This window comes from Cotesia glomerata, linkage group LG3 (genome assembly GCF_020080835.1).
Source record: "Cotesia glomerata isolate CgM1 linkage group LG3, MPM_Cglom_v2.3, whole genome shotgun sequence".
NCBI lineage: Eukaryota > Metazoa > Arthropoda > Insecta > Hymenoptera > Braconidae > Cotesia > Cotesia glomerata.
Window position 1 is genome coordinate 27,417,889 of NC_058160.1, and position 22,353 is coordinate 27,440,241.

General features: G+C 27.8%; 1 protein-coding gene across 8 annotated transcripts in view; it reads right to left on the reverse strand.

The window, feature by feature from the left end:
- Positions 1 to 3,361: 3,361 nt before the first annotated feature.
- LOC123261072 (zeta-sarcoglycan) overlaps positions 3,362 to 22,353 on the reverse strand; it is a 224,082-nt gene continuing 205,090 nt past the window's right edge. For all 8 annotated transcript variants that reach the window (XM_044722550.1, XM_044722548.1, XM_044722549.1 and 5 more), the window contains 4 exons: positions 20,895 to 21,225; positions 7,959 to 8,148; positions 7,633 to 7,825; positions 3,362 to 4,240 (listed from right to left, as the gene is read on the reverse strand). In XM_044722550.1, the coding sequence (XP_044578485.1) occupies positions 3,889 to 4,240; positions 7,633 to 7,825; positions 7,959 to 8,148; positions 20,895 to 21,225 (1,066 nt within the window). In that variant the 3' untranslated portion in view covers positions 3,362 to 3,888. The remainder of the gene's footprint in view (positions 4,241 to 7,632; positions 7,826 to 7,958; positions 8,149 to 20,894; positions 21,226 to 22,353) is intronic.

The window sequence follows — 22,353 nt, forward strand, 5'->3', positions numbered from 1 at the left end:
CCACGTGCCCCGGGAGCCACTAATTCGTATTTAAAGCTTTATCGGACGTACCCGTACCCCGTCTGGACAATTTCACGGTTCACAAGACTCGTGAACCTCCGTCTACTCTTTTCCCCGCACTTTATATCCCCCAGGCACGCTCTCCACTGATACTCTCCATACAATCCGTTCAAAATTTCCATTGTACGCGTATATTAACTCTTCCAATCAAATGTCGCTTCTACATGAGCTTTTGCTATCCCTATTTTTTTAATTTGTTTCATTTTATTTTATAAGCTTTAAGTGGTTCGTTCGTATTAGCCTTTTATTTTTTTTTGCTCAACTAGTGGAACATGTCAATAATGTGTAATATATGTTGATGAAAAAATTTTTAATCAAGAGGAAAATAATTTTTTAACTCTGTAAATTGTAAATAAATTTAAGCTATTGATTTTTTTTTGCACCTTTATTGTTTTTATTTTGAATATTATCTATATTGTTAAGAGAATAGGCAAAATTTTCTGGCCAGTGTATTTATATGGTAAAATGGGTTTTTATGGTTAAATTTGGTATCGTTGGGCAAGTCTTGACCTGGAGTTGTGCCTTTTCATGGTTTTATATCATTCTCACTGATAGTCAATTTATGATGATAAGTATTTAGGCTGCATGAGAAAATGCTCTATCTCTAGGATACATAGTTAAGAAATGACCTTGAATCTCGTGAACTATTGATATATTTTTAAAGATATAAGCTCATCCTGATGTTACACTCATCAAGACCTTTCATTTGAGTACCCACATCAATTTTTCATATATTTATATGTATTACATATATGTATATATGAAAAATATATCAAAATTCATGTGGGTACTCAAATGAAAGCTCTTGATGAGTGTAACATCGCGATGAGCTTATATCTTAAAAAATATCATAAGTTGACAAAATACAATATAATTTCTTAATTATTTACATTTTTAAAGACATAAGCTCATTCCGATGTTATTCTCATCGAGACCTTTCATTTGAGTACCCACATGCATTTTGATATATTTTTCATGTATACATATATAATATATATAAATATATAAAATATATGAAAAATTGATGTGGGTACTTAAATGAAAGCTCTTAATGAGTGTAACATCGAGATGAGCTTCTATCTTTAAGAACGTCAATAGTTAAGAAAGTACAGTGCAATTTAACATATATTTTATAAATTATTGAAATTTTTAAAGATATAAGCTCACTTTGATATTACACTCACCAAGACCTTTCATTTAAGTACCCACATCAATTTTTCATATATTTTATATATTTATATATATTACATATACGTATAGATGAAAAATATATTAAAATGCATGTGGGTACTCAAATGAAAGCTCTTGATGAGTGTAACATTGGGATGAGCTTATATCCTTAAAAATGTCAATAGTTAAAGAAGTACAGTGCAATTTAACAAAAGTCATTATTTAATAAAGCAAAATTTCATTTCTTTCTAGTTCACAAGTCATGGCAGTCACATAGTAACTACAAGGTTGCTAGTTATCATTATTATTCATAAATAAAATAAGATTAACCTCATACAATAAAAGAAAATTCAGAAGAACAATAAAGTAATAATCTTGATATTATTGAGAAATGTTTTTAAAATTCACTCTCCTACCCTGAACATTTACTGAGCTTTCATTTATTCATTCAACCAAGTTTAATGTTTTCATTCGAATGATGTTAATTTACGTCAAGTTGACTATCTAGTTCCTTATCTTAATCTCAATGTCATCCAAGAAAATATCCTTTTATGTGAATTGTCTTCTACCACTTCTACTGCAGTTGGCCGCACTTTGTTTCTTCTGGATGCAATTTTAATCTCGAATTCCAAGAAAATTACCTCTCCGTCAGAGCTTCTTAGCCGGCTACTAGGCGAGATTGCTTTGGAGAACTGTCTCCTTAGTTGATGTATAAGAGTGCGAGGCTATCAACTTTTCACTTGGTTATACGGAGTACCCGTATCCTGTCTAAATATATTCTCTCTACAATTTTCTTTATAATCACTTGAAAAAAATTTTTTCAATACAATACTTTAATCTTTACTAAAAAATTCGTAAGCAAAAAATTCAACAAAAATTTATAATAAAAAACTACCTGATTTTTTGTAAATTGTTAAGGTAAAAGCCCCAATTATTGACGGGGGTCTAAATATTGACACCCTAAATTATCTTTAAATATATTAAATTATCTGTAATAAGAATAACGATCAAATAAATTTTTATTAAATTCTAATTAATTAAAAAATTGAAAAAAATCACTTTCAGTTCAAAATATTAAATATTAATTATTAAAAAAAAATAAAGTTAGAACCAGTTCATCAAATCAGCTTACGAGCGTCTATTTTCTTAACAACTTTGGTTAGAAAAGCATTTTTTTTAACTGCCGAGTTTAAATTAATTTTTTCATGTAATTATAGGATCTATTTTTTTTTTAATTAACAGTACATGAAATATTTATAAAATTTAATAATCGAAATTAATTGTATGCTTTATAATATTTAAATAATGGGAGTCAATAACTAGTTCATAATTTTTATGGTGAATCCCATATTGACAGTAAGTCAACAGCGCTATGACGCCTTTTTTTTAAGTATAAAATACGTTACGCTATTATATACAAGGCTTTTAACTGTCAAATAACTCGGCGTGTTTTGGTGTTAAATAAGTTTTTGAATAAATTGTTATATTTTTAATAATAATTAATCATTCATGGAAATTATTATTAATTAACTTTAATAATATTGATTACTTTATATCAAGTTTTGATAAATAAAAATATAACCAAATGATTCGACGCATGCGCAGTAGGGGCGTCAATAATTGGGGTTGCGGTACGTCAATATTTAGATCAACCAGTTTTTTAACCCGTCAATAATTGGTGTGTCCAGATCATCTATTTAATTATTTAAAACTCATTAGTAAATATCACTGATTATCGTTTAAATATCACTGGTTATCATTTTAAAAAAAGAAAAATTGATTAGTTAAAACATTACTTAAATTACCAAACAAAATTCAACGATATTTATATTTGATTGCTTAAAAAAAATCAAATCATAACTTTGTCTCTTATAGCGTCCATAATTGGGGCTTTTACCTTATCTATTTTTTTAATATAAAAATTTTAAAAATTTTTTTTCAAAGCCGAGAAACTCAAATTTTAAGATAGGAGTAAAGTTTTTAAAATTTGTTAAGAATTTAAAGAGATCTTAAAAAAATCTATTGAGAAATAAAATATATCATATTTATCCCTAATTTTTAATCTAATTTATTTTATTTAAAATTTATCTAAAAATATAAGGAGGGATAAATAATTAAAAAAAATATAAAGTAATGTTAATAATTTCGTTTTATTGATATACAAGATATACATCGTGGGGTAGGCTCTGCGCCATAACGGCATTGAACGTGAGCACTCAGTGCTCAGATATGTCTCCAAGATATTATTATCATTACATATAATATATCATTATTCAATAAGATTTATTTATTCATTCATTTATTTATTTATACTAACGTTAATTCGTTATTAAATGTTTTAGTTCATTTTTAAAATTTACAGCCGTGTATCAAAACACTTATTGATTTATAATAATAATAATTAATAATAATAAAAATAAAAAAAAATAATTTGTCAGACCAACAGTTTACTTATAAATTTGTTTGTTTGTTGTTTAGCAAAATCTAAAGACGATATATGTATACGACTGAAGATATTAAATCATAAAAGATTTATTTAACCATCAGAGAATCGTTATGCATACAAAATGATGAGTTTTTAGTTAGCAAAGTGCCGCGCTCCCCCGAGAAAAATAAATAACAAACAATGAATTCCCCGAGGGACCGCTTCAGTCGACATTAGCAGATGGTCTTGTCTGCTTGGCAGACACCTTCCGGTCTCGCGAGGAACAACTTCCCGCTGCCGCAGACACATAGTTGGTAGATATTTGATTCCCTCTGGTCACTCGAAGACCTCCCATTTCGCGGTTGTTGTTGCCCTTGCTGCTGTTCTCTGGTCGAGTGTCTCTGCACGGGCGTTCCCACTTTTAGGTCCTTTAGGAAGACTGATTTCGCGTCGAACCTGATTGCGCCCTCCACACTCTGGAGCGTCAGGTCTGACAGACAGGATGCCAAAATTTCACCTGCTCGAGATTCTATCACCACTCGTTCTGGCGCCTTTATTTCCAGCGTTCTCGTTGCCGATTCTAGCCTGTTAACAAACAAAAGATCTTTAATTTTGATCCACGATTACTAAATTACATCATTAAATAAAATTTGTATGCAATTTTTTTTTTTTAGAATTTTTTATAATTAAAATTCATAAAAATTGTCAATTTTAAAATATTTAAAATTATTTTCAATTTAAAAAATAGTAAGATACCAAATTTTATCAAGTAGAGCCAAAATATAAAAAATAAATTACACAAATAATATATTATATCAACTGTCGATTATTTAAAAATAAAATTTTGCACGCCTCATAGCGCGAAGCGCGTGAGGTTGTGCTTTATACTCGACTGGTCAAGGTCAAGTAATTTTGTGATCTTTAAATGTCTCTATCACAGCTATATTGCACTTATACAATTATATAAGGAGATGTACACCGAGAAAACACTTAAATTAAACCATCTTTTACTTTCTAAAATCATTTTATGTTGCTATTTTGGAAAAAGAAACGTTTTGAAAAAAATTTTACGGGACGTCCTGGCGTCAGCCCATTTTGAATGTACCAACGATTACTTCCGAACAAATTGATATTTCAAGACCGGGCCTTTTTTATTAGTTTAAGAATTCGATGAACTGGGTCCGTATTTTATGCCAGTAGCCTAGTTTACGTATTTTTTTTTAAATTGAATTTTTATTAAAATTCACTACGATACAACTTTACCAAGACAAACGAATTTTTTATATTTGTCACGTGAAAACTATGGCGCCACTTGATCAAGCTAGATTTTTTTAGACTGCGTGCGCATACGACAAGAAAAACGGGCGCCAATATTTAAAAGAAAATAAAAAATACTCTATCAGAAATTACTTAATTATAATTTTTTTTTTTTAAATTAATTACAAAATTTATTTTTTTCTTAAACAATGAATGAGCGTTATGAGGCGTGCTATTTTGGATTTTCCAAATTTTTTTGTAATTTCCAACTTTTATTCTAGGTTTTTTTTTTTAGTATGACATGTTTATTTAATTTTTTTTTTTATAATAAAAAATTCAAAATAATAATCAATTAAAAAAAATTAAAATTCATTTTCAATCTAATAAATTGCGAAATGTCAAATTTTATCAAGTAGCGCCACGGTAAGAAACTAAATTACACTTTCAATGAATAAAAAAAATTTTTATTTCTATGCTTAGAATCAAAAATCCAAACTTAGAATCAATCTAAAAATTTCAAACTCATTTTCTCTTAAAGAAAAAAAGATTTTTGCATGTTTATTTCTATTATTATTCTTTTAATTTTCTTTTATTAATTACAAAAATAGTGGGATGTCAAAATAAAGATAATTTACAATTTTTATATTTAGACCAAAAAAAAAATTGTTCCTTTAAAGAATTTTTACAATTTCTAAATAAATATCTATAGATAAGACGAATGAATGGCACAAGAAGTGTGCAATAAAGCAGAATTATCAAAATAAATTAACGACGTAAGTTTATATTCATTCAGTATATATCCATATAAACCGGTATTCATCCGCCTTAACGAATGTGTTGATAATTAAACTCGCTCGTAAGGTGGAAACAGATACTAAGCCCGTTTTGTTTCTCAGATACTATTGTAAGTGCTATCCGTTTCCGTAGTCTGCCTCCAATTGTTTCAGCTTAACCGAGATATTTCAACGTTGTTTTATGCACTCTTCCTCTCTACGGGGACTAAATTCGAATCACATATGAATATAATTACTATAAATGCCTGGGGAAATGTTTATTGCCACGATAAATTGAATATAAAATTAAAAAGATCGACTAAATTAACGAGCAATAAATATTTATTGATCAATGATGAACGACAGTTTCGTAACAATTAATGAGAATTATCTCTGATTAATATTTATATTTATTTTTTGTGGAGTAATTAATGCACACTGCAATTTATTTTCTTCTTTGTAAAGTTTTCTGTTGTCATTACTACTATTTTTTTTATTCCGGACAAAGCGGAGTAGTATTTGCGGGATATAACCGGCGATTGAGAGAAGCTGGAGGGATGAATGCACAAGAAAAGATAGCTGGAGTGTGAGTATCGGATGGGAATGAGTAGGAAGAATGCAGTGGTGAGTTTCGGCTCGGGATTCTTAGGTGAATGGCTTTGTGCCAATGGATAGAGTGGCTGGATCGAGAGATTCATGAGTATTACTATTACTACTGTGCGATGCGTTGTTATTCCTCTCTGGTGCCGCTCATTTCTATACCTATAGATCCGGTGTTTTATGTGCTTGAGAATGACGGAGCGAGAAACGAGAACCAAGAAATGAGAACTTTATCACCGCGTAGTAACTTGAATGATGCTAGATATCAAATGTTATACTCTTATTCTCTCACGGTTCATTGAATTTATGCTCCTTTCCTCCCCTAACTAAAGGGATCTGCTGAATAATCCAATAAAAGCTTTTCATATTTTTACTTCCATTGTAATCACTGGTTATTAGGGTGCTTTTAAAAACTACTTTTTTTTTATTCATTTATTTTTCTTTGATTTCAAAATAATTTTCTTACATTTTTTCATCAATTTTTTTGGCTCTTATTTCAAATTAAGGGACTAGGGAATTTTTTTTTGTATTTTTGCATTATGTCCTACTTTAAGTAAACAATCTAATTTTTTTTTTAATTAATATACTTTCTATGACTAAATTTTGAATAAATTTAGAGTGCAAATTTTTTTTTTTTTACAAAGCAAATTTGAGAAAGTTTAGAAATTCTAAAAAATGTTAATTATTTTTATCACACAAATATTTAACTGTTTTATAATTAGACAGAATAATTTTTTAATATTTAGTAAATTTCATTAAATGTTAATAAATATTTTTTAATTGTTAATAAATATTTAATTAGACCCTCGAATAAAAATTGAATTTAAATATTTTATTTTGACAATTTTTAAAACTCCATAAAAATTAAATAAACAAAAAATTTTAATTACTGATCAATTAATGGTTTTTTAAGTAAAAATATAAAACATAAAATAAAAAAGATGGATTAAAAATGATTAATTGTTAGAGAATTAATTATTTTTTTATAATTAGAATAATTTTTAATATTTAATAAGCTTTATTAAATGTTAATAAATATTTTTTAATTGTTAATAAATATTTAATTAGACCCTCGAATAAAAATTGAATTTAAATATTTTATTTTGACAATTTTTAAAACTCCATAAAAATTAAATAAACAAAAAATTTTAATTACTGATCAATTAATGGTTTTTTTTTACTAAAAAATATAAATAAAATAATAATGGATTGATAATTATTGATTTTAAATTAATTATTTTTTTTACTGTTAATATAGAATAATTTATAAATAATTCATAATGAAATGAATTTATTATCAGCGCATAAATTTTTTTTCTATCAGTATTACATTTTAAAAATTCTTACCTAAGACTATGTCCAGGCTCAGCTCTCACCAAAGGTGTCTGTACACTTCCGCGGAAAACCGCGCCTCCAACACCAGTAACTTTTAAAGTCGCAGCACCCACGACAACTTGTTCCCGGTCAGCTGAAAAAAGAACTCCGCCTCGGGGGTCCGTTATCCGGAAGCCTTTTGATACGCAGTCTACTCGGTCTTCGCCTTAATAAAAAATTTTAATTATTAATTTTTATAATAACTATGCAGCTATTTTTTAATTAACGCATTCTCCGAATATTTAACTGAATCGAAAAAAGAAAAAGTTAGATTAAAACAAATAAATGAGTAATCTTACTGAGTGTAAATCGTGCCAAGAGCCGGCCGTCGTGAGCCCTGGCCGAGGCAGTGAAATTGCTCCACGATTCGAGCACCAGATTCCTCCCCTTTCTTGATCTTACACTCGAAGCAATAAGAGCGTCTAGAATGGCCGCTTGGCCCCTGAGTTCCACGCCGCCTGGCACGACTTTTAACGAGCCTATGCCTTCCTGAAAAATCAAGAGAAAAATACTTTTATAATATTGATGGTCTTTCTCTCATCAAATTACTAAAATATATATAAATAAGTTTATTATTATTGTTATTATTATTTGGTCGTTACAATGCGGGTCATAATAATGATCGAGAACATGACATATGACTCAACTTGTTTAATCAACATTGGCTTCTTGGGTTTGGATTCCCTCCTCTCTCTGCAATCATTGCCGCACGACGCGGAGCTATATTTACAGAGTTTGTATTGGATTCCGATGATTGGGTACTCAATTGGAAGCAATTGCCACGATACGACTTGAAAACACATACGTGGTATACTGACCTCTAATGTTCTCTCTCTCTTGTATACAAAACAGCGGTCGGGCTTTTCATTGTATTGAAATCCGCGGGTAATTGATGTGTGTATATTGGGGAAACTATAAACTAATGTTGACATAAGGTAGCTTTAAATTAAGGAACTTTCTTGCAGAAATTTCTATTTACTTTTATTTAAAATAATCGAATTTTAAAAATATTTTCAAGTATTTTAAAATTTTAGTCTTTGTTTTATAAAATTAATCCTGTTTTATTAAATTTTTTTTCAAGTTTTAAGTAGTACGAAATTTTATATATCAGACATTTTGAAGAAAAAACCACTGGAAATTTTTATAACCTTTTTTTATTGTATTATTTTGAAATAGTAACTTTTGAAGTTTTGCGAACAAATTTTGAGTTAAATATAGATAAAATTACAACCGATTCAATTAAAACAATCTCAGATTTTTTTGAAAGTGATTTTATTGATTTTTTGCATTTAAAAAAAATTAAATCAAGCTGGAACTAATAGTAAAATATTATTCAAATTTTTTCTTTGAATTTTATAAAAAAAAAAAAAAAAAATTAAATAAATATAAAACTTGAAAAAATTGATGAAAATTTAGCAATTTTCTAAACTTTTAAGTAGTATGAAATTTTATATCTCAGACATGATCTATAAAAAACATAATTGGGGGTTAAATAATCAATTGAATTTTTAAAAAATTAAACAGATTTCTATTTTTATTCTATAATTTATTGATTTTTATCATCCTGACAAGCAGTTAGAAAATTTTTTTGCAGACACGTAAAGGATGAATAACTGGTAAGTACTGTCCGATTAACTAAATTATCCAGAAAATGATAGGGTCCATCTCTTCCAGCAGAATATCGAAAATAGCGATTCTATTATAGTTTAAGTACCACAATTATTTTTGAATCGATTTCAGCCAAACATGAACATTGTACTCGGTGATTTATTGATGAATTTTTCCATAATACAAAATCCAGAATATTTATTTTGATATGCAGAGAATAGAAAGATTCATAAGATATTCACTGCGATAAATTATGCGGGATAGATTTATCCCCTAGGTAATTTATTAGTCAACATGATTATTTATTAAACTATTAATAACGTTGACGTCAGGCTGCCGGTATCATTTTGAATTTACACGTACATTAATACACTCGATCAAATGATGACCGATAATTATGAAAATTAATTGACTGTACGTCCGGGTGCGCTGCACACGCCACAGATTATCCCTCTTCACTTGTACTAAAATTCAATGCCTAATTACTATTTCTATTGACTTTTTCTACACACTAAACTCAAATTATCCGTCCATTGATATTCATCTCTTCAAATGGTTCAACCAAATCATTCTATTCTATTCATATCCTTCCTATTTATAGGATCATAAATAAACAAAAGTATTCTCGTTGTTATGATAAAATTTATTTTTTTTTGCCCTGCAAATTATAACTTTGATCCCCAAATTCACATTTTAAGAAAATTTTAATTTTTTTTTAATAAAAATTTATATAATAAAATAAAATTGACCCAACTTTTAATAATAATAATAATATAATTATGAAAATGACTCAGTAGAAAATATTTTTTTTGTAAAAAGTTCAAATTAGTAATATTATTATTAAAAATAAAATTGGATAAATTATTTTTTATAAAAATAAAAAATTTGATCTGTTGTAAGAAAATTGAAATGATTTTTTTTATGAATTTAATTTAAAGTCATATTTTTTTTTGTTTTGACTCTAGATATTACCGACTTGTTTAAATAATACAAGTAATCCTCAAATTTTTATTCTCATCAAAAATAATATAATATAAAATATTAATATATTAATAATTATTAATTATTAATTATTAATAGTTATTAATTATTAATAAATATTAATATGTTAATATAAAATACTGGATCAAAAAAATTAAAGTCCATTTTTTAAAGCTATATTTTCTGAAAAATTTGATTTTGTTTAAAAAAAAATTCAAAATAATTTTTTTTAGATCAATAATATTCCTCTCAAATCAAGTAATTTTTTTCCAGTGCAGAATGAAAAATAAAATAAAATTTTAAACTCAATTACCCAGGATTTATTTATTTAATTTTTTCGCGTTGATTGCCCGTTACTCGTTAAGAAGTTTGCTCGAGTCTTACGAGCGGTCATAACAATAACTGAGAGAGTTAAACTTTTAAAAATAGCAGTAACTAAGAGTGAAACAGTGATAGTCGTTAGATACTTTCACGAGCGTTTAACGTTTCTGTTACAAAGCGTCGGTGTTATCCTCGACTAATCCTATATATTTATAGTATCAAGGTAGCTCCGAGCTGGGTTTTAAACATAAGTGCACTTGCTGTTGGTTTACATTGCTATCATCCCCCACCTCGGTCTACTGAGGACTGAGGGTCAACATTCATTTATAATTATAATTACATGACTCAAAAATATTTTGTTAAAATTAAAACTTAAGTCTCTTTTATTATTATTTTAAAAATTAATTTTAAAACAAAATTTTATCATTAAAAAAAAAATTATTGTTCGAATTTAAAGGTTGAATTTTAATTTTTAAAAAGTTTTTTTTAACAATAAAGTTATTTATTCAGCACAATTGAAATATTAAAATTTTTAAAGTTATGCAGCAAGAATTTTTAAAACTATAGAATTTTCGTAGTAATGTTTCCTCAATTTAAATTTAATTAACGAAAATAAATAAGAAGAGAACAAAAAGGTTGTTAGTTGGTAAAGCTCGCATCGGGACAAGTACTGAGTAATTACCAGAAATTTTATTCATCGACGGTCCAGGTGCGTGTATTTAATAGATTTCATTCAGAGTCGGCAATTAAATAACGCAAAAGTATGTTTAGTTTGTATGAATTTAACATACGGCTCAGAGGAGTAGTAAGGGACGTTAGAGAAAGAAGAGGGCCAGAGGCAAGTGAGTAATGCAGTAGCAATGCATAAACACCAAAGTTGCATTACCCAAAGCGAGAAGTTGGTCTGCTCGACCCGAGATAATTATATATGGTAGATTAGTCTACGTACAGTGTTCGGACTGACTGAAAGGATTAGTTGCAATTATACAACACATGCTGGAGAAACTTATGGTTTGCGGATCGCCAGTAAATAAGGTGCCTGTGAGTAATAAAGCCTAGTTAGGGATATTTGTGGGAAAATTTTCAAATAAATCACATGATTACACAGAAAAAAAATGTTCTTGAATCAAGTATATAATTTTGAAGAACTTAATATTCTTGATTTAACATAACCCCCATGAAAAAAAAAATATATTTCGTAAAATATAAAAAATATATTTTTAATAACTAACTTTTGGCCGATTTTTATATATATTTTAGATATATTCAAAATATATCTTAAGATACATAAAAAATACATAGCTAAAAATATAAAAAAAATATATTCTGAATACATCTAAAATATATAAAATATATATGAAGATCGGCCAAAAGTTAGTTATTAAAAATATATTTACTATACATATTTTTCATATATTTGTATATTTAAAATATATTTTTTATCTATTACGAAATATATTTTTTTCATATTTTTTTTTTTTCATGGGGGAAACTAAGCTAAATAGAATGACTGCGCTGCTTATCTTTCTATTTAGAAAATATTTTTGTAAAACACTGTCAATGTGATACAAATAAAAACCATTATTATTATATTCTTGATTTGAGTAGAAAAATTCTTGATTTAAGGACATTTTACTTGATTCAAGACAATTACCCTGTTCAAAATTATATTCTTGGTTCAAGAATTTTTCTCTTGAATCAAGTTAATTTTTTTTCAGTGTTAGTACATTAATGGTTCATTAATAATACTCGATGATTTTTATTTTATAATGATAATTAATTATAGTCATTTTTTTATTTTATAGTGTTGGAGTTTTTAATTATTTAAAGATTTACAAACACTGTAAAATTTTTAGATAAAGATTTGATTTTTTTATAGATGTAGATTAAGTACGTACAAATAAATTCTTAAAATCTAAACGAGGTTTTAATTAAGTAATTAATTTTGAAGTGGAAATTTTTAACATTGGTTTTATAAAGTACTCTTTTAATAAATACTGAAATATTTTTACATTTTTTGCCACTTAAATCATCAAAAAAATGTATACTTGTTTGAATAAATTAAAAAAAATGAACTTTATGAAATAAAAAAAAAATGATTTCTTAAAAACATTAATTACACAAATAATTGTTTTAAAATTTCACTTTAAAAATAATTTCAAAGTGAATTACGATGTGCAAAGTCAAGAGTCTTGTCTTATATGGCTATTCAGTTTACAGAAATGGTTAGCGGGTTTTATTGTCTTTAAAAAAGCACACACTTATTTAAACTCGCTAATTGCTCAAGTTACTTTGCAATATATATACATACAAACATACAGACACAAACAAGCTTACTTCAGTCTAGTAAGTGAAAAAACGCGGCTTGAGTTCTGGCATTATGACTACTCACAATGCAGCCTCTCTGAATTAATAACCACAAAAGTACCGTTTCTTTTTCGGTAAAAAACAAAAAAAAAAAAAAAACATGTAATGTGGAGAACAGAGCTTTTAAAAAATGAGTGATGAATGCCCGTGTTTAGTCAGACGTTGAAAGGACTCACACCTGTAGCTCGGAACAAAGATTAATTAAAAGATAGGAGAAAGAGAAGGAGAGTCGTAATAATTTAATGCGCCTCCAGGTTTAAGGTCGGTGAAAAGAACCAAAGCCGGCATGGATTGGGTTGTGGGAGAGAATTCTGGACGGGGAAATATATACATCTGCGAAAGCATGGATGTACTGGGCTTAATGATGCCCTCGAGCGGCTCCAGCGCCCGGCAAATCCTCGACATTTATTCAATTGTCGCAACTAAACGATAAAAAATATTTATCGTTAATAAAATAGAGCTAAGTGGTTCGCGTACAGACATGCTGGCGATTATTTGTCTGTCTCGTTATTATACACTCGGGTCATTATTTTTCTCCCCGAGTTTGTTGTTTCCTTACCAAATTTTTAAGTCAAATGGAATATCGAGTGTGTGATTATTTACATTTATGGATTTTTGCAATTTAGTCGTCGTTTAATTTGGAGATTTTTTTATTCTACACCAATAATCAACGCTTTTGCTGATCAGCTTAATTTTATTTTGTTAATTAATTGCGTTTTTATTTCAATTTGGGTTTATGCTAAAAATAACTATTTATTGTTTAAAAATATCCGTGAAAAAATTTTTTGATATAGCCAATTTTATAAATTTTTAGATACAGCTGTATGAAATATAATAAAAAAGTAATTTATTCTAATTTTTAATTTTTTCTAAAAATATGTACGTCAATTAAAATGTCCTATTTAATTAAAATTGGCTTAGTATAATTGATAGAACTAACGAATGACATTAAATTTAGCAGTCTTGACCTTCTTTAAATTTGTTTTTTTACAAACAAATTTAGTATGAAAAATTATTTTAAAAAAATTGCATTTTTAATTTTTTAAAATATCTACATGTCAATTTAAAAAAAAAAATTTTTTTTTGCCTTAATTTATTTGTTATAAAAATTCTTAAAATTATTAAATATTTGCTAAATTAATTCTCAATAACTAACGATTAGTGTCAGACAAGCTCTTAGAAAAATTATTTTTATTTTATAATTTGATACTTTAGATTTAATTCTGTTAAAGCGAGATAATTTAGTGAGTATACTTCACCTGTCGGAGATTTTATAAACTATATTTGATCAAAAATTTTTATATGGACATATTAGGCTATTTATGCTAAATACAGATACACAGAAAAAAAAATTTATTTGAATCAAGTAAATAGTTTTGAAGAACTTCATCTTCTTGATTTGAGTTAAAAAATTTCTAAACTAAGAAATTTTTTTTGTTTTAAGTAAATTTTATTTGATTCAAGAATTTTTTGTCTTGATTCAAAACAATTAAACTTTTCAAAATTATTTTCTTGGTTCAAGAATTTTTCACTTGATTCAAGTTAATTTTTTTTTCTGTGCATATTAGGCCATATCCAAAATTTTTTAGAAGTATATTCAAGAAAGAACATTCTTAAATAATAATTAATGAATAATAATTATTTTTATGAATTAAAAAAAAAAAAACCTATAAAAAGTGATAAATCCTCTATATTGTTCCATAAAGTTTCAATAATCGGCACTTTTATTACACATAAAAAAAAAAACAATTCGAAAACAAATAATTAAAATATATACTTGTACCGCAAGTGTGGTTGCTGGGTCTTGATGATACGGATTGCGCATTAAAAATTGATAGCCCCTTACGGATGTATTGGAGTGTGTACCGGCGGTCGTTGATTCTAGGCGCTATAATACATGTCCTTTAGTACTCTTTAGGCGGGAAAGTGTGTTGTACATACTAGTGTAATATAAATATATAATATGAACGACACAATATATATATATAGAGTACTGGGCGAATGAGGTATACAGATAGGAGAGGTTTATACGAGAGTTGGTTTTGTATCCTTGGTATTAGGGTGGGTGGGCTATCTGCTCGGTATGGGCATGCATGTAAGCCTTTAGTGCCAATATACTAGCCGGCATAACGTTATATTGTGCTTCAACTCTCTGCAGACTCTTTGTATGTGTATGTATGAGTACATACCAGCACAGAGAGCGGTATGCATGGAAAATTTCGACGGGGCACTGAGCTAGAGTAAGAGAATGTTTCAAGATTTTCGAGCAAGAACACCCGCTGTAATTGCTGGTTATTTAAGATCGGTATTAAGATAGGTACTTATACAAACTTTATGAGAAACACAGTACTTAAATTTATACCGTGTATTTCAGATATTTCGTTTCGTTCAACTTATTTATTATTCTTGTTATTAATGGTTATTATTATTATGCACCTGCTGCACGCATTATTGGGGCTTTGTTTTTTTAATGGTGTTTTTTAAGTCAATTATTTAGACCCTCATTATAATTTTTTGAATATACCCCCATGAAAAAAAAATATATATCGACACACATAAAAAATATATTAAAAATCTTTAAAAAATATATAACTATATATAAAATATGTATCGTAAATATATTTTTAATAACTAACTTTTAGTTGATTTTTATATATATTTCATATATTTCAAATATATTTTAGATATATTCAAAATAGATTTTTTTAATATTTTTAGCTATGTTTTTTTTTTATGTTTTTTAAGATATATTTTGAATATATCTAAAATATATTTAAAATATATAAAATATGTATGAAAAATCGGCCAAAAGTTAGTAATTAAAAATATATTTACTATACATATTTTTTATATATTAATATATTTCTTATAGATTTTTAATATATTTAAAAATATATTTTTTATATATTTTGACAAATATTTTTTTTTCATGAGGGTAGCGAGTTCAACATAAAAAAATTCATATTTTTTGGTATATATTTTTGAGAAAGTTTTCTTTGAGTAATAGTTGATTGTTAAATTGTCGGTCTTGCGGAAGGAGTTTTTATAATTTTTTAGAATTAAGCATAAGGGTACTTAATACTTAAACATTACATAGCTGCAATATTATATATATACGTTTCAATCTTAACGCATATTCCTTACAGTAAAGATATCTCTTCTACTGCTTGAATAAATTCACAATATTTATAGTAAAACTTCTCTAATAATTTGTTTAAAATAAAAGATCCACGTTTTTTTAAAACTCCGATATGATTAAAATAATGAGATCGAAATTTATTGGTTTAATATTTTTAATCGAATGAATATTATTCAGATAATACTTTAAAATTTAATGTTAAATTTAATACATTACTAATGAAATTATATCGACAATATTAACTGTAATATATTAATTAATTATTGTTTGGTAATTTCGACTTTTTAATGGTTTTAATCCATTAATTACACAATAATTAACTCATAAATTTATATTAATAGATTCTTTATAAGTCAAAAATGAATTAATTTTGTAAAATGAATTTCAGGTATGTAAATTATTAATTGACGTAAATATGAAGATAATTTTAGCGGGAAATTCATTTTTAAATTGTTTAATATTTTATTAGTAGTAACACGCATGGTATTATTATGATAACTAAAAAATAAGTTAATTTTTTAATAAAATATTTACAATGACAAGAAAAAAAATATTTCTGAATTTAGACCCACTACATTAAATTAATATTAAATAGCATTTAAATAAATTTATTTCTCTTTACCCATTAATATTTTAAAGCGATTTTTTTAGCGAATGGACAATCAAGAATAATTTATGAGAAAGCATCAAATTAAATTAAACAATTAATTTAATAAAATGTAACATGTTTTTTATCTGACATTATTTGCAACAAATTTAATTTCTTATCAAATTAAAACAATAGCGTCAATTATAATTTCTTGTCACAAGTAATGTTAATGTTTTATTTTAATTGATAGTAATTGAATATATTATATTTTAAATTGACATTTAATATGTTAGAAAATAATTTTATCATTTTTTTTTATCTATAAAATAAATCAATTATAATTATGGATAAAAAATAAAAATATTAAACAATAAATGATTTTTGAAATTAAAAAACGAGGTCATGTATTTATATTTATATATATTTAAAGGATTTTTCGACATGTAGCTCAGTAGTTAACTCCGGCCTTAACTTTTGTCACATGCGAACGGGATATAAAAGGATGAACGCCGAAGAATTTAAACCTTTGAAATATATTGCATCGTCCTTTTTTGCATTTTATAAATTTATGCAACTTTTTGCCCGCATAAGTTTATTTTATTTTTCATCCTCTCAGCTTGTCAAATCCCGAGATATTTAAATAGCAAAAAATGATTTCATGAATATAAAGTATTAGTTTTATTTTCACTATTATTATTTCGTATTTTCGACAGATTTATTGTCGAGTTTTTTTACAGGTAAAGAACCAGAGACCGCGATCCCGGAATTGTAAGAAAATATAGAGGGCATATGGAAGTGATCTACGAGAATTGGAAGAAGCAGAGAATCAAGTTATTTTTTCTCTATCGGAAACAAGATAATAATACTCTTACGGCGCTTGAAGTCTAGTCGCCGAATTTCGATTTGAGGTAAGTCCGTTCGGTTATATGATATTAAGGAATAAAAAATGTCAGCGGTGTCTAGTCGCTGCAGCCGGGAAAATAGTAATAGTAATAATAATAATAATAATACTAGTGGTAAAAAGCGAGAGGGGATAAGAAAAATAAGTATTAGAGACCTTACATTTCCCATGGGGTGTTTTTCGTGATACTGGCGGGCACTAGCACTGCAGAGTCTTCACTTACGGATTGATACTCAATTCCCGTTGAATTTAGCCTTCCATCGTGGAATCATTGAACGAGATCGTGGATATACGTTCCTCGATTTCGTATAAATTCGATAATACCGAGAGAGCTTCTCGACGATATCAGGCGAGAAAGAGCCTTCGTCTTGGAGAAATAGTCGTCGAGTCGTCCGCCTGGTCCACGGATAAAGAGATTTTGCTTCGTCTTATCCTTGCTCACTTTGAATGTATATAAACCTGTACCAGTACCAGGTAATAAAATTCTCGGGGTAATCCCCGGGGATATTCATCAAATTCCCAAAATATATATCAAGTTTTTTTCTTTTCTTATTTTATTTAACCTCCAATATTATTATACGCGATTTAGTTACCATATTTCACCGATAATAGACCCCACTGACATTTCCAACGGCTTAATCATTTTTCATTCTTATTGAGAGGCATTTATTCATATGAAGAAAATATAAATTTTATAATTTTTATTTTTATGTTGGGTATTTAATGCTTATAACGATTTAATATATAACACGCTTCCGAGATAGAGAGGTCAAACGTCTTGAAATAATTCTTTTATTCTTTACGCTAAATTTAACTCGCTCTAACCTAATGACCTGAATACCTTTCGATTTTCTCGGGACATATATGTATTTTTATATTTTTTATTTTTGGATAAGAATAAATAAAAAGTGATTTTTTTTTTTTCATGTTTGAAAGTTTTAAGATCATTTTAAAGGTACTGTTTATTTTTGTTTTATATTTAATGAGAAAATTATTGATGCAAAAAAATTAATTTTTCTAATCATAATATCGAAAAATTTTTACTGCCAAAAAATGACTAGAAGTTTGAATTTATTAAAAAAAAGTTTTGCATTTAAATTTTTATCAAAATTTTTTTTTTAATTTAATAATCGATATATTTCCGCTTAAATAATTAATCAGTTAGATAAAAAAAATTCCAACTGAGTCTATTACCACAAAATGACAATTTTTTTTTTCTAAAAAAAATTATAAATTATTTTTAGTACTAATTAAAGTATAAAATAAAGTTTTATTAATTACAAGTAAAGCCCAGGGCAATCAATAAATATTCAGCGATAAACTTTTTGGTCAGAGACTGAAATTTAAAAATTAACTGACGCTTGGTAAATTATAAATTATAAAAGTTGTGAAAAAAAAATGATGATGTAACTATTAATTATAAATGATATATATAAAAAATAAGAGTAATAATAAAAAGGAAATAAAATGTAAAAGGGTATAGTACTCGTAGCGAAGAGTACAAATATTTCCTCTTACAGACGAACAATAACTTTTCGACAGCTATTAAAGCTGACTTCTGTCTTGCGGCTTAAAATTAGTTTCACTCGAGTTACCACTGCGAATAACAGGGCCAGGGTGAAGTAGTCAGGCTCAAGCTACTCAACCTCTGACTATCCAACGTAGAGTACAGTGCAGAGAGGGAGCAAAAGACTTCTATTCGGAGCGAGGGAGCCAGCGAGCCAAAGGCGTCTCACTCCCTCCCTTTAATAAAAAAAAGTTTCCGAGTAAGGCGATAGTTAATATAATTTCGTGTAATTGCCAGTTCCGTTATTTCTCCCTTGAATCCTCTTTATCGTTCCTCTCTCACGATTTATTTACGAAACTTGATTATTTAAACTTGTCTATTAATTTTTACTGCCTACTAAGACTGCGCGGCCACTATGCAGAATTAATTATTATTTTTTCAGTGAAAATTATTATTTATACTTTCACTATAGTGTAATTTGCAATATATATCTTGAGAATAAATAAATATTGCTGCCATTTATATTTGTAAGATAATTTTAAAAATTCTAAACGTACACAAACTATACCAGTTAATTAATTATATTTTTCTAAAAAAATTTAACTTTTGGAACGTTGAGCTAAATTTTTATTAAATGTAAAATATTTATATTATAAAAACATAATAAATTATTAACATTACTATATTTGATTGAAAAAAATTGATTACTTTAATGAAGCAAAAACTAACTTTTATTTGACAATTTTTAGCATTTATTAAAAAATAAATTATTATAGAGAAAATTTATCAAAAATTGCTACTTGTAAAAATTAAAAAAAAAATATTGATACAATTTTTTTAAATATTAAAATTAATTTGTTGTATCAAACTAAAGAAAAAGGTCATATTGATTTTTTAAATCTCCAAGTACGCATTTTTTTATTTTTAACCATATAACTATTTTATTATTTTTACTTAATAAAAATTTAAATAATTAATTTTTAAATAATTAAAATTTTGATTTATTAAATAATGACTTTGGTTAAATTGCACTGTACTTTTTTAAATATTGACATTTTTAAAAATATAAGCTCATTCCGATGTTAAACTCATTAAGAGCTTTCATTTGAGTACCCACATGCATTTTGATATATTTTTCATATATACATGTATATAAATATATAAAATATATAAAAAATTGATGTGGGTACTCAAATGAAAGGTCTCGATGAGTGTAACATCGGGATGAGCTTATATCTTTAAAAATGTCAATAGTTCACAAGATACAAGACACTTTCTTAATTATGTATCTAGAGATAGAGCATTTTCGAATGCAGTCTAAATACTTATTATAATAAATTGACTATCGGTGAGAATGATATGAAACCTTGAAAAGGCACAAATTCAAATCAAGACTTTTGCAATGACACGAAATTTCATTAAAAAAATTAAAAAACCCGATTTTATCATATGACTATCCTGGCCACAAAATTTCGCTTATTCTCTTAATAATTAATATTAATAATAAAAATAAAATATTTTTTGGAGTGCAATCTGTAAATTTTCTTACTTTGTAGTCTAGATATAAATCCGGATTAAATTTACACAATCATAATTAATAATTGGAAGTCTGAAACTATCTTTTAGAACAACTCCTATAAGCTTTCAATTATTCTTCATACTAACATATCCTAGATATTATTTACACTAGCATCAGTAAGTAGTCATTCATAATAATTTACCTAAACTATGATTGACAAAATATAATGTATTTAAAGCCTCATCAATAGTTCACGACCCGGCGTCTATCTCACAATGTAGGTCGTGTAAATGTCAAACTTACCGAGCTGAACTCCATGACTTTTAGGAGCCAGAGCGTGAGCGCAAGGTTCAGGATGACCATGATCATCAGCCCGAGCACCAAGGAGTATAGACACCTTTTTCGCCAGCCATAGAGCCCGAATTTGAAGCCTCCATTTCCAGAGGGGAGGTGTTGAGCAGGCTGCTCACTGTGCTGAGGCGTGCAAGACCTCGCGGAGGAGCTAGGCTGAGGAGGTTGGGGCTGTATCTGTATCTGAGGTTGTGGCTGGGTCGACTGTCCCGGCTGACTCTGCCTTGTGATCCCGTTGGTATCCTCCGGGTCGTCCGACCAGTTCGTCTGGCCCCGAGACATCCTGGAACACGTGTGGATTTATTACAATTCCAATTAAAATTATTTCTTGACAAATTTATGCAGAGATGGATACAATTGTCGGAATTATTCTCTTATCTGCTCGGACAGAATTAGTATGTATTAGTGTTGGTATCTTTGGTAAAATTTAGTCAGTAAAGTTAAATAATTGAGATATCTGGTTCAAGTTGGACGTCACGTTTGTGGGCATGCATATATAGCGGACGTGACCCTCAATCCATTCAGGAGCACGTATGGCACCACACAAGGAGCTAACGAGACACCCTGATAAATGTTAAGTTTCTCGATCTCTAAATCACTATTTTCGGGGTATACTTGCTTCTGTATGTCCTATTATATATTCCAGATATATTTCTGTACATTTATTTCTTTTATTCTTAAATTAGCATCGCGTAATCAGAGCAAAGAGTTCTTGGTACGGTCACGAGTTCTTACTAGAGATTTACCTGAATTAATTTTGTGAATTGTGTTTTTTTTTTATCACCGAAATTTTATCATTAATCTCAAAAAAGATGACGATATTAGTCCTCACCGTCAAGAGCTAGGATGGCTTACAATTAAATATCGCCGATTATATTATGCAGTTTGCTACTTATATAAATTACTAGCAGTCCACCCCGGGTTCGCACAGCCATTTAACAAAAATTTCAACATTAATTATGATTACTAAAGGTGTTTTCATGACCGAATTGTATATATATAATGAGTGTTTTTTCATGCCGTCTAGGTCAAATAACTAGTAGATGTTGTTCAAGTCAAGAGATACTTCCATCTTCCCTTATTGGTTGAAAGATATCCTCTCTGTACATGGACTGAGAAAGGTGGATGGTGGAAGGGGCCCGGTAGCTTAACTGGTAGAGCTCCTGACATGTTATCAGGGAGATCCAGGTTCGATTCCTGGCTTGTCAACCAACCCCATTTATTTTTTCGAAAGTCTGTCTTTACTCTCATTCAAAATAATTTCTTTCATTTCTTTCAATTAATTAACATCTTTAGTACTCGAATGGATACTACAAGCTAAGAGCTTTACTAGTATTCAAGTTTGATGGATTTCCATCGAACTTATGTACAGAGAGGATATCTCTCAACCAATAAGGGAAGATGGAAGTAT